Source organism: Salmo salar, chromosome ssa01 (genome assembly GCF_905237065.1).
Source record: "Salmo salar chromosome ssa01, Ssal_v3.1, whole genome shotgun sequence".
In the NCBI taxonomy this organism is placed as follows: Eukaryota; Metazoa; Chordata; class Actinopteri; order Salmoniformes; family Salmonidae; genus Salmo; species Salmo salar.
The window spans coordinates 63,293,950-63,308,498 of NC_059442.1; the positions used below are offsets into that span (position 1 = coordinate 63,293,950).

Here is a 14,549-nt window from a genome sequence, read left to right on the forward strand (position 1 = left end):
GTTTCCATTGATCATCCTTGAGATGTTTCTTCAACTTGATTGGAGTGCACCTGTCGACAATTACATTGATTGGACATGATTTGGAAAGGCACAGTTTGATATGATATGTTTGCTCTTCTGCTTTTCATGAAAGTTGCCTTTTATTGTATTCGGGAGGCATTACATCTTTCAGGATGTCATAACGCCCGGTCGGAGTAGATTAACACGAGGAGAGTCAAAGGTACATGTAAAATAGTAGGGGCACACAATTCTTGGTTGTTTGAAAACTTTTTTGGACATTTACTTTTTGACAGAAACCAGAAGGTGGAGACAAAGAGCAGATATTTAATTGATACTTTTTGACAGACACTCGATTTAGAACACAGCGATATACAGTCAGTACATAGACAATGTGCATATCTAGTGATATGGGATAAGAACATCATGAAAACCACAGAGTGACAAGGGTCCTCAAAGGCAGGATATGATAAGTGTTTGTTCAGTCATAGGAACTGTCTGCAATGGTGAGATTCTTGTAACTGTCCTATTTCTTTCAGGCAGCTGGATGGAAAAGCGTAAATGTGTAATCATTCAACATAAATACAATAAGAAACATACAACTCGTAAAAGCTGAATTTTGGATCAGTCATTCATCCAAATTCTAAGGCTAAATTATTTAAATTCAGATTCCTTCTGGCTCTGCAACAAGTATTTGTACATACCGACCTTAATCCATATCCCTTAATGTAAGTTGTTCAAATTAGCTATCTGGCCTGTTGTGATTATTTTCCGGTTTTTGACACAGTGTGGATGGCTTTGATCCACTCCTTCCTCTCCTCGGGTGTAGTCGCTTGTAAGAAATAGTGTGTGTCATCTGAAGTTATGATCTCAAAGAGATTCCCATCAACATCATACCTCTTGGCTGAACCAAGAAACAATGAAGAAGAAAAAATTGTCAAAAGAGTTCAAAGGGAATTGCTAACAGTAAACAGTACACTTCATAGTCCTAGGCCTAGATTCAATCAGATCAAGCATTAACCGGGAGAGCAGACACCCGCATAGTGGATGTTTTGGCGGTGTCAGAGGTGGAACTGGGTTGGAGCAGTCAAATCGGTGAGCAGCTGCTCTTGTGATCATTGTCACGAAGCCACACCCACCCTATTCACGTAGTTCAGAATGAGAAAGTGTAGGCCATAATTACACTCAAATTGAAAAATCATGAAACAAAATAATGAGTATTTCTACAATCCTAATCAAGGTGTAGATTATATGTCACAGTCTAGTGTTTTCAAACTTGTAAACAAGGCTGCATGGGCAATGGCATCTTTAGGTATAATGCCTGGAGCCACTTGTGAATTTGACAGCTCTAACTCAGTTCCACCTCTGACACTGCCAAAACAACTGCAATGAATCGAGCACTAAGTCACAGTGAGTACAGTTACATGCATACAATAATGTGATTAATGTAGGAGATAGTCAGATTAATATATTCGTTTGATTACAACGTTTACATGCCTTGCAAGAAGAACGATTTCCCTAATAAACCTATTTATATGGACACATCTAAAAACAGGCTACCTTATGGCATTCTGATTAATGCAGAAATAATCTAAATAATCTAAATAAATGTTCTACCACAGTGACCATTTTATTTTCGGGAAGCATATTTGATTTTGAGTTCGGACATATAAAGCAGAATTTTTTGCCAGGTGCTCTTTTGCGAACTTCAGACGTGCAGCAATGTTTTTTTGGGACACCAGTGGCTTCTTCCATGGTGTCCTCCCATAAACACCATTCTTGTTTAGTGTTTTACGTATCGTAGACTCGTCAACAGAGATGTTAGCATGTTCCAGAGATTTTTGTAAGACCTTAGCTGGAACTCTAGGATTCTTTTTAACCTCATTGAGCATTTTGTGCTGTGATCTTGCAGTCATCTTTGCAGGATGGCCACTCCTAGGGAGAGTAGCAACAGTGCTGAATTTTCTCCATTTATAGACAATTTGTCTTACCGTGAACTGATGATCATCAAGGCTTTAGAGATCATTTGTAACCCTTTCCAGCTTTTTGAAAGTCAACTATTCTTAATCTTAGGTCTTCTGAGATCTCTTTTGTTCGAGGCATGGTTCACATTAGGCAATGCTTCTTGTGAATAGCAAACTTACATTTTCTGAGTGTTTTTTTGTAGGGCAGGGCAGCTCTAACCAACATCTCCAATCTCGTCTCATTGATTGGACTCCAGGTTAGCTGAATCCTGACTCCAATTCACTTTTGGAGGTCATTAGCCTAGGGTTTCACATACTTTTGCCAACCTACACTGTGAATGTTTAAATGATGTATTCAACATAGACAAGAAAAATACAATAATTTGTGTGTTATTAGTTTAAGCACACTGTGTTTGACTATTGTCGTGACTTAGATGAATATCAGATTGTGATGTTATGACCAATTTATGCAGATATCCAGGTAATGCAAAAGGGTTCACATACTTTTTCTTGCCCCTGTACTAATAATTTGAAAGATTACAAAAAAAACTGGTGTTTTAATTGACGTATACTTACTTCGATTTTGACCTTACGCTAACTAAGATAAGCAGAGTAAGGAGTTTACATCATCTGCCTGCTGCCATAATCAGTTTAATATCGAATTATTACTGTGCATGTAAATGTACTCAGTGAGTCAGTGTGGGATTTGGATCGGTGTATGTCCACCCCCCAGGAATTAACTCACCCTCAGGAACAAACTCTACCGCTGTGATCACAGACCCTCGCAGGTGGATAGAGCCCAAAGGATTCTCATCACCCTATAGAAAGAGAGGGTGGGGAAGGGGGAGAAAGAGGGATTGAGGGCAAAGAGAGAGAGAAAATAACAGATTAGCTAGAGAGACAAAGTCAGGATGGAGATGAACGAAAGACATTATCCAAGAGCGAGGGAAAGATTGAGAAAGACACATTTTTCATGTTATGTTCTTGAAAATTATATTGAAATTGTAAATCATTTTGTGTCATGTTCCACTCAGCTGTAATCCTGTACCTTGGTGGGGTCGTAATAGTGAATATAAGCAGGATCATCCCGGAGGATGAACTTCCGCACGTTCCAGTTTTTCCTCCGATGACCCTGGGGGGAAAAAAGAGAGCATGAAAACAAAGCCTCATGGACGGTTCTGTTTCTGATTACTATCAGTTGTGAAAACAGCACCGACCACAGATATGGTGCTGTGTGTGTGGTACTTTCACTTCTTCCTTCATCGCAGACATCCTTTTTACTTTACACAATTTCTGCCTGCAGATTGCCCCTTTTTAAGTATGGAATAAAGCATCATTCAGGACATCCCAAAATATCAGATTTTGTATTTATTTTACCAGGTAAGTTGACTGAGAACACATTCTCATTTACAGCAATGACCTGGGGAATAGTTACAGGGGAGAGGAGGGGGATGAATGAGCCAATTGTAAGCTGGGGATGATTAGGTGACCGTATGAGGAGCAGATTGGGAATTTAGCCAGAACACCGGGGTTAACACCCCTACTCTTACAATAAGTGCCATGGGATCTTTAATGACCTCAGAGTGTCAGGACACCCGTTTAACCTCTTGACGTTACCCTAGGATAGGGGGCGCCACAGCGCATTTTGGAAAAAATTTGTGCCCATTTTCAACGGCCTACTAATCAGACTCAGAAGCTAGGATATGCATATAATTAATACCTGTGGATAGAAAACACCCTAAATAATATTCAAGGTGGACGAATGCATCCTCTTTTATAACGTATTGGAACGAGGGTACCCAACATGAACTCGCGCGCCAGGTGTCTAATGGGACATCATCATTCCATGGCTCTTGTTCGGTCAGATCTCCCTCCAGAAGACTCAAAACACTTTGTAAAGGCTGGTGACATCTAGTGGAAGCAATAGGAAGTGCCAAAATATTCCTCAGCCCCTGTGTTTTTCAATGGCATAGGTTTAAAGGTAATACAACACATCAGGTATCCACTTCCTGTCAGAAAATGTCTCAGGGTTTTGCCTGCCAAATGAGTTCTGTTATACTCACAGACACCATTCAAACAGTTTTAGAAACTTTAGAGTGTTTTCTATCCATATATAATAAGTATATGCATATTCTAGTTACTGGGTAGGATTAGTAACCAGATTAAATCGGGTACATTTTTTTATCTAGCCGTGCAAATACTGCCCCCTAGCCCTAACAGGTTAAGGAATACCTAGGATAGGATAAAGTAATCCTTCTAACCCCCCCCCCCCCCCTTAAAAGATTTAGATGCACTATTGTAAAGTGGTTGTTCCACTGGATATCATTTACATTTACATTACATTTACATTTACATTATATATCATAAGGAGATAGGAGATGATAGGAGATTTTAATGTGAGGTGTAGTAGAATATCATAAGGTGAATGCACCAATTTGTAAGTCGCTCTGGATAAGAGCGTCTGCTAAATGACTTAAATGTAATGTAAATGAAACTCAGTGAATGAGACGCTTTGGAAATTGGTCACAGCGGGAGGGCCATCACCATTATGACGCCGGCGGCCCTGTCTACCCCCACCTTTGGAAACGTTTTGAAACATATTGAAATCGTCCCCCTCGAATCTTATTGGCTCTCTTGTTGAAACAGGCTCTGAAGATTTATGTTATACAACGTTTGACATGTTTGAACGAACCTAAATGTGAAAAAAAATGTACTATTTCGAAACCACTGTGGCGCGCAAGGCAGATTAGTTGGATATGCCCTTCGGACGCACTAACATCAGCAAGCTAATTGAACATAAAGGATGGACTTTTTCGACCGAAAATACATCTGTTGTGGACCTGGGATTCCTGGAAGTGCTTTCTGATGAAGACAACTAAAGGTAAGGGATTATTGACAATATTATACAACATTAGATGTGAAATGCGATTGTTCCAAGATGGCGCCGAGCTGTATTTAATTGCTCATTTTCTGAGTATCGCATCCCCTTTTATCGCTAAGTGTGATTACCCAGTAAAGTTATTTTTAAATCTGGTATGACAGGTGCTTTCAAGAGATATTCATCTATAAATCTTAGAATGACAATATTACATTTTAAAAATGTTTTCGAATAGTAATTCAGTAAAATGTAGCACTGTTTCCCTGGATGCATTTGACGGGAAAATAGTTAGTCAACGTCAGACGCCGATGTAAAATGCTGTTTTCATATATAAATATGAACTTTATTGAAAAGAATGCATGCATTGTGTAACATGATGTCCTAGGTGTGTCATCTGATTAAGTTTGTAAAAGGTTAGTGCTGCATTTAGCAGTTTTTTGGTTATTTGTGATGCACGTGTTTGGTCGGAAAATGTTGCTGCATTTTACGATGGACTCCTCTAACATAATCTAATGATTTGCTTTTCCTGTTAAACCTTTTTGAAATCGGACGACGTGGGTCGATTCAGGAGAGGTGTATCTATAAAACGAAAAAAAAATATATATATATTTTTTTTAATTATTAAATTTTGTTATGCTAATGGCAATATGATTTTTCGCTGGATTTTGATCCCGCTGACGGGATGAGACACTGAAGAGGTTTTAACGTCCCATCTGAAAGACGGCACCCTACACAGGGAAATGTCCCCAATCACTGCCCTGGGGTATTGGGATATTTTTTTTAGACCAGAAGAAAGAGTGTCGCCTGCTGGCCCTCCAACACCACTTCCAGCAGCATGTGGCCTCCCATCCAGGGACTGACCAGGACCAACCGTACTTAGCTTCAGAAGCAAGCCAGCAGTGGGATGCAGGGTGGTATGCTGCTGGCAATCTGGTAATCCAGTAATAATCACAATTGTTCATCACCTAGATATTCAATGAGTGTTTACACAGTGTTTCCAGTCTCACCTGTTTGAGTAAGCAGCCCTGTTTTATTATGTTACCCCTAAACTCCTCCTTCAAAATCACGTCTTCATCACTGGAGTAGCCTTCACAGAAGAACCCACTGTCTGCCTGCAACACACCATACAATGTAAATTCACATTTGGATACAGTATTATCTCATAATTTAAAACGCACTTATAATACATTGTATCTTTTACATACAATACCAGTCAAAAGATTGGACACACCTACTCATTCAAGGGTTTTTCTTTAGTTGTACTATTTTCTACATTGTAGAATAATAATGAAGGCATTCAAACTATGAAATAACAGATATGGAATCATGTAGTAACCAACAGTGTTTTTTGAGATTCTTCAAATAGCCACCCTTTGCCTTGATGACAGCTTTGCATACGCATGGCATTCTCTCAACCAGTTTTATGAGGTAGTCACCTGGAATGCATTTAAAGTATCAGGTGTGCCTTGATGAAAGTTCATTTGTGGAATGTCTTTCCTTCTTAATGCGTTTGAGCCAATCAGTTGTGCTGTGACAAGGTAGGGTTGTTATACAGAAGATAGCCCTATTTGGTAAAAGTCCAAGTCCATATTATGGCAATAACAGCTCAAATACGCAAAGAGAAACAATAGTCCATCATTATTTTAAGACATGAAGGTCAGTCAATCAGGAAAATGTATTAAAGTGCAGTTGCAAAAACCATCAAGCACTATCGAAAAACTGGCTCTCATGAGGGAAGGAAGTCCCAGAGTTACTTCAGCTTCAGAGGATAAGTTAATTAGACCAGCCTCAGAAATTGCAGCCCAAATAAATGCTTCAGAGTTCAAGTAACAGACACATCTCAAAATCAACTGCTCAGAGGAAGAAAAAATACACTACTAAATGAACACAATAAGATGAAGAGACTTGCTTGGGCCAAGAAACACCAACAATGGACATTAGACCGGTGGAAATCTGTCTTTTGGTCTGATGAGTCTAAATTTGAGATTTTTGGTTGCAACCGCCATGTCTTTGTGAGACACAGAGTAAGTGAATGGATGTTCTCTGCATGTGTGGTTCCCACCGTGAAGCATGGAGGAGGAGGGTGTGGGGGTGCTTTGCTGCTGACACTGTCAGTGATTTATTTAGAATTCAAGGCACACTTAACCTCCATGGCTCCCACAGCATTCTGCAGCGATACACCATCTGTCACGTCCTGACCAGTATAAGGGTTATTTGTTATTGTAGTTTGGTCAGGACGTGGCAGAGGGTATTTGTTTAATGTGGTTCGGGGTGGTGTTTTTTTGTAGAAGGGTATTTGATTTATGTATTCCGGGGTTTTTGGGCACTGTTCCTTGTTAACGTATTTCTATGTTTAGTCTAGTTAGTTGTATTTCTATGTTTAGGTTAATGGGGGGTTGGACTCTCAATTGGAGGCAGGTGCTTTCTCGTTGCCTCTGATTGAGAGTCCTATATATGGGTATGTGTTTGGTTTAGTGTTTGTGGGAGATTGTTTCTTGTTTTGTGTATATAAGCCTGACAAGACTGTTTTGTTGTTCGTGTGTTTCGTTTTGTTGTTTTGGTGTTCACTTTGTTTGAAAATAAATATCAAGATGAGCATCCACATTCCTGCTGCGTTTTGGTCCTCCATTCCCGACGACAACCGTGACACCATCCCATCTGGTTTGCGCTTAGTGGGACTATCATTTGTTTTTCAACAGGACAATGACTCAGCACACCTCCAGGCTGTGTAAGGGCTATTTGACCAAGAAGAAGAGTGATGGAGTGCTGCATCAGATGACCTGGACTCCACAATCACCTGACCTCAACCCAATTGTAATGGTTTGGGATGAGTTGAAAAAGCAGCCAACAAGTGCTCAGCATGTGTGGGCACGCCTTCAAGACTGTTGGAAAATCATTCCAGGTGAAGCTGGTTGAGAGAAGGCCAACAATGGGCAAAGCTGTCATCAAGGGTAGCTACTTTGAAGTTTCTAAAATATATTTTGATTTGTTAAAGACTTTTTTGTTTACTACATGATTCCATATGTGTTATTTAATAGTTTTTATGTCTTCACTATTATTCTACAATGTAGAAAATAGTAAAAAATAAATAAAAACCCTTGAATGAGTAGGTGTGTCCAAACTTTTGACTGGTACTCTACATATATTTCTAACATCAGAAGTGTTCAAACATATCCCAGTCTGTGTGGTCTTCTATGGAATAATATATTGAGACTAGCAGTTACATTACTAACAACAACAATCAACCCATCCACTCACAAAGTAATAGAGTGCATCTGGATCATCGAGGACGGCAGACTCTGCCCCTCCCTCAGACGCTTCTTTGGACAGGTCCCCTGCGGGCTGCAGGAAACCTTCATTCAGGAGTCCTGTAGCCAACATCAGAGCCTCAGGCCTGTTCCTGGCCTTGTCCTTAGAGATCAGCCAGTCCACCACCGTACCACCTGCAGAGACATGCATAAAGAAGATAATCAAAAGTGGTATGATCTATCTCAATGAGACTCAATGACTCAAAACGAGTTAAATGAAATCCACTTTCACCTAAGTCCTAGTACATTTATGAGCTACTGTACCTGTGAAGCAGTGATTGTAGACTCTCTTCTCCTTCTCCAGCTTCAGCTCTTTGACACCATCCTCCTGGTCTCTCATTAGAATGTACAGCTCACTGAGGAAAGGCAGACAAGAAAGCAGACAAGACTTTGTAAGTTATCAAATGACTTAGTTCCAATGACCTGTACGTAGCTCCTGTAAGCGTAGTCATGGATTATAGGTAGTTTGTATGTCAGGTCATACCTGAGGTTGATGGTATCAGGGAGGCGAATGGACCTCCTTGTGGACTTCCTGGTGAACTTTCTGTCCCCCTGCAGACAGGTGATGACTCTCTTGATGTCCTTCACCCAGGACTCTCTCTCCTCCAGGTGGGATGCCTGGAAGTAATGGTCCTGGTTTTTGGCCGTTCTCAGCTTAAAAACAAACTGCAAGAAAATGGCAATGTTGCATTACATGGGGGGAGGGGCACTACAGTAATGACAGACACTTACACTCGTATTTAAAACTGAAAGGTGACGTGAACGTACCGTCCTCTTGCTGAAGTCCTGACAGGGGCTGGTCAGAACAGCTCCCTTCAGTGGGATCATTCCTTTGGGAGCATTGTCTGTCTTTCTCTTGAAGAACTCCATCCCATCTTCAGACAACATCACCCACACCACCTTCCATGAGTTCAGCACTGTGCCCTGAAGAATAAAGGAGGAAATGTACATGTTGATTGAATTTGTAATCACATTGTAATTGTGTAGTCATTGAGCTGAGCTGTTTTTGTTATTACACAAATTAATCTGTCCCTATACCACAGATATTACACAACCGCTCAACTCTGTTCCTAAAATACAAATACAATGCAATTAGAAACATGTAGATTAAAGTAGATTACATTGTTAATAGACAGGTATAAGAGAAATATCATGTAAAGTGTTATCAAATCCATATCGGCTTGCCTGGATGCTGGGCATGTATATAGTTAACATGAATAATGTATTTTAATGTTGCTTAATCAATCCTTACAAGTAGAGAATACACTCAAGAGCAAAAAAAAGGTAATACAAAAAGGAAACACACATAGGAAATCATCAATCCAATACTCAGTTTTGTGAAATGTTCTCATTTCAGTTTCACTTAACTTTGTTAATAACGGTTCACCATAGAGAGTTATGATGCAAAAGTATCACAGGCACTGCCTATAGTTCTACTAATATGAACCAATGATACTGAACAACTGATAACAATTGGAATGCATAAGAATAGCACAGGCAAAAGTTTATATGCAAAGAATGTGACGTGACAGAATCATCTTCTATTCAATAGATTAAATTATATAGATTATGATTAATCCAGTGAGGTTATGGGTTATCCATCTTCATCTGACCCCAAACTAAGAGTCACGAGACCAATCATCTGAGTTAGTCATTTGCCAGGCCATGAGAAATACAAATTGTGAAGACTTTTCAGATAATGTGGTTTGTGGCGGGAACAGTTTTGTTCCTATCCGCTCATGTCTCTCTAAACTGAGCTAATTTACAAAAAACAAATTATGTAGTTAACTGTAGTGTGCTGTAGAAAACTATACTACACACTGTACTATTCTTCAATCATGTGTAGTACTTATACTACAGACTGTACTATTCTTCGATCATGTGTAGTACTTAGTTTAGAATGTTGTAGTATGCTGTAGAAAACTATAGTAAATACTACAGTATTATCCACAAAAAAAGTGTAGTAAATGCTACAAAAACCTCTGCAAAAACACTACAGTCCAAAAAAACACTACATTTTTTAGCTGTAGTAAATACTACAGTATGTAATTTGCATATATTCTGCCCATTCCCCTCCCCCATATCCCAATTTGTACACCCCGTAAGTAAGAAACCTACATGCCATGTATAAAGCATTTGGTTATAGACAAGGGCAGAAGTGCTGAATTCTCTGTTCAGTTACCAGTTTGCCCTACCTACAGGTTATGGCATATTTGCTCTCTTAGTATTTCTCCAGTAGGTTTCCGAAAGGAAAAAGCCCCCCACTTCTATGTCAAAGATAATAAAACAAAAATACTACAGTAAATACTACAGTAATATCCCCCAAAACACTACAGTAAATACTACAGTATATTACAGTCTGCAAAAGCACTACAGTAAATACTACAGTATACCATACTACAATCGGCAAAAACACTACAGTAAATTCTCTAGTATATACTACTATTTTTGTTACTGCAGTATTTATACTATAGTAAACTGTAAATACTGCAGTAAATACTACAGTATTCACTGTAGTGTTCTTATCGGACTGAAGTAAATACTGCAGTAAAGTCCACAACAACACTACAGTGATTACTGTAGTATTTCTACCATAGTACACACTATATATTTTTTTTTTCATGTGGGAAGCGTTCAAGTCTCAGGGCAAATAGTCCTAGAACTAATCTACTAACTTTCAGTTTAATTTAGAGCACTTGACTGACAACTTAAGTTGGACGTAAAAAGTCAAATATAGTGCCAGCTGACTTGATGTTACTAGCTCTTGTCAGAGTCTCCATCGGTGGATCTTGTCCCTAACGTTCTCAAATGTGAGATCATCTATTTTCTAATAACTAAGCCGTCCAGAACACATCTACAGTATTACATTCTGGCCCAAGTTAAACACAAAGACCTATAGTAATCCATTTTTTTATGGGGAACATGTTTTACTCTATCAACCTCACCTTTTTGACCAGGTATCCTTCTTTGATCTGTTTTGGCTCCATGTCCTCTGGCTGCTGGTCTCTGTATCTGAGTGACTGATGCAGACACAGTCGCTCTTTCTCTATAGTAGTTTTAGGAGGAACACCCATCACCCTCACATATGACCTCCAGTATTGTGTGCTTCTGCTAGAGACAGGGGGAAGTTGAGTGGGGTGTGTCACAATGCTGGTGGCTTGCATGGCTTCCCCTTCCTACTCAGTGGTAGTAAAACAGGTTGGCCACAGCTCATTCTCTCTCTATTTGGGCTTGGTCAAAGAGAGGATGCCTGTGTAATTGTTTGATATTGAACCTTGGTTGTAGTCAGGGGTCGCTCTTTTCTGTTCCTTTTTAAACCTCTTAAATCATGTATTTTTTGTACATTTAGCTCAACATTAAATTACTTCACCAATGCATAGAGCAGCTTGTTATGGAGCAGGCAAACTATGTACATGCATTGGACAGACAAGTGTAGTGTTGGGTGCGATATGCTGGTTGACTTTTTTTGTCATGGCAATAAAAGAGGCTGTTCCGAATAAGCTTAATACTTTTTTACTGAAACAGCATTCCAATCTCACAGTATGGTGGACTGGGAGTTAGACACCAAGTTAATTACACAAGTAAATTATCAGGGTAAACTCATTGATGGATTTTATTTTTTACATCCGTGTGTAGGCTAATAAATGTAAAATAGCCATATTGGATCATCTGAAACAATCCCACTGGGCACATCATTTCAACAACAACAACAAATCCAATGTGATGATTTTGAAGTTGTATCAACATTGATGTTGTATCAATGTGGAAAACTGATTGGATTTGAAAAAAGTAATCAATGTTTTTTTCCACACAACTTTTAAACGAAATCCAATGACATGGTGTGTCGTTGGCAGGATGTGGTTTCACTTTACACCATACCACATTTTATCAAGTGTTGCCTCTATGCCTGTGGTCTCAGTGGAATGTATCTGCTGTAACTATTCCTGCAGAAGTCTAGAACTTTTGTCCACACTAGCTAGTTTTCCATTCAATTGGCGACAGATTTATGTAAATATAAAAAAATCTGCATGAAGAAAATATGCGCATTTACCAAGCAGTGGTGTGTTTCCACCAAATAGACATGTTGCGGATAAAAATCAAATGTAGTGCACACATTCATTTTTTATCAAAAGTTTTCATTACCGAAAAATAATCTCAAATTCAATGTGTTTTCATGTTGTTTTTTTTCTCTACCGATAGTTTTTTTTTTCACAAAAACTGTTGCATTAAATAGCAAATGTGCCTGCTCTGGTCTTGGCACTTGTGCTCTAGCCAACAGCTCACAGATAATAGCGAGAATATTTGTATTTGTCAAAAAGCATAGATCATCATGTCACCAGAATCAGACCATCGATACGTATTGGAAAAGAGCATCAAGATCACCGTGCACTTTTACAACTCTGAAGTTCATCATAAATTAGTGAATCTGTAGTCGAATAACCTGCCTGATTTTCCGAGTTGTAGTGGGAGGACCACACACCATATCATCGTGTCCCAGTTTACTTCGATGTGATGGTTATTATATCAATTTTTGCGCATAAAGCCGTTTCCACTGGCATTTCACGCATAATTGATTTTACAGAAGTGAAAAGATCCAAAATTATCTTTCACCATTTCTAAAATTGTATCGAAACGTCCTGTTTCCATCACAGCTGTCTTGATTTTTATTAATACTGTGTGACTTTACACGCATAAAAACTGTGAACGGAAACGTGGTGTGTGAATAGCTTAAATTTAACCTCAGGACACAGACACTGGTATTTACTATCTCTCAAATGTGTTGCCTTTCCATGACAATTTTAACAAACATCTGAGGGAAGTACATCTGTCAGAGTTCCAATAAGCTTAGTCAACTAAAGTGTGATGTAGTAAAATATCCTCCAGAGGACGCCACATAGACACAAAACAGCAAACACAGCAGCATCTTTGCCAAGCACTGACTACATTATATTTGAATTGTGCTTGGACATTTCAGCAAGGGACAAAGACGAAAAAGCTAGATAAAGAACAAAATAACAGAAGTGTCAAGGAAAAGCAGAGACAAGATACATACATATATATATATATATATACATATACACATACATATACATACATATATATACATATACATACACATATATATACATACACATACACATACATATACATACATACACATATATATACATACACATACACATACATATACATACACACACATACATACACACACATACATATACACATACATATACATACATATATATACACATACATATACATACATATATATACACATACATACATACATATATATATACATATACATACATACATATACATATATATATATACACACACACATACATACATACATATATATAAGCAAAGCAGTTAATAACATTTACAATGAGATTTAATAAAAATGAAAGAGTGGCATCTGCTGGTGAATAGAGGGAGGAGTGTTGACATAAAGATGTGTTGAAATCATTCACACAATATAATACATGATTCAAAAGACTAGATCTAATGACAAAGTAGAGAAAGGTTAGGCTACTACAAATATGCTTTAACCTACAGAGTTGTGTCAATAAATAGCTGCTCTGTTTATAAGTTACCTTGTGATTACCATCCTATCTTTATAAGACTCTGAAGAACTCAAATCCCTGGAATGTGATCTGTGAGGTCAGTAATAGAAGACAATGAATAAATAACATACTGTACATTCTGTGGGCTTAAATCACTCTTTACTTTTAATAACCATCAGTGATGGGTGATGTTGATGAGTTTATTGATGGCTCTTGGGAGATTGAGATGCATTAAGTGCCACCCTGAGGCTCATCTCTTAGATGCAGTGATTGGAAAATGACCCTGGTCCCTGGCAATGGAATAGTAATTCACTGACAAATAAAGCAGGGGCAGGGGCATACTGAGGACATTCAGTTATATTTAGAAAGTTGGTTGCCAGCACTGAATGTTATACACAATGCGTGTGGGTAGGAGTTTGTGGAAGGAGTTCTTTGTGACCCTTCAAAGACTATGCCATTACAGGGGGATTAGAAAGAAAAAAAACATAGTCATTTCCTTTTTTCTCCTGTTTTTTTTTTACCTTTCTTTGTAAGTACACACTACATTGGTCCCACTGGGCACACACTGGTTGAATCAACATTGTTTCCACGTCATTTCAGTGAAATTACATTGAACCAAAATGGAACAGACGTTGAATTGACGACTGTGGTCAGTGGGGTGATTGTGTTGTGTTCCCTTTACCACTGGTGAGTTCCCAAAAGTCATTAGTTCTAGTGACTCAATGTAACATGCTTGTTAATAGATGTGAAGCTGACCCATTTTGTTCTTAGCCTATCTTCTCCATACCCCTCTCTTTTCCCCCTCAATTTCCCTTCAATTTGGCTGAAGCAG

At 38.7% G+C, this 14,549-nt stretch overlaps 1 protein-coding gene across 1 annotated transcript; it reads right to left on the reverse strand.

Moving 5' to 3' along the window:
* Nucleotides 1-305: 305 nt before the first annotated feature.
* LOC100195610 (pleckstrin) lies at nucleotides 306-11,241 on the reverse strand. Its single transcript, NM_001140639.2, is given in 9 exon segments — nucleotides 306-901; nucleotides 2,707-2,779; nucleotides 3,010-3,093; nucleotides 5,847-5,951; nucleotides 8,098-8,282; nucleotides 8,412-8,503; nucleotides 8,632-8,813; nucleotides 8,916-9,071; nucleotides 11,093-11,241. Coding segments are annotated over 9 exon segments (1,146 nt in total). The 5' UTR covers nucleotides 11,222-11,241; the 3' UTR covers nucleotides 306-761.
* Between the last annotated feature and the right edge of the window lie 3,308 nt (nucleotides 11,242-14,549).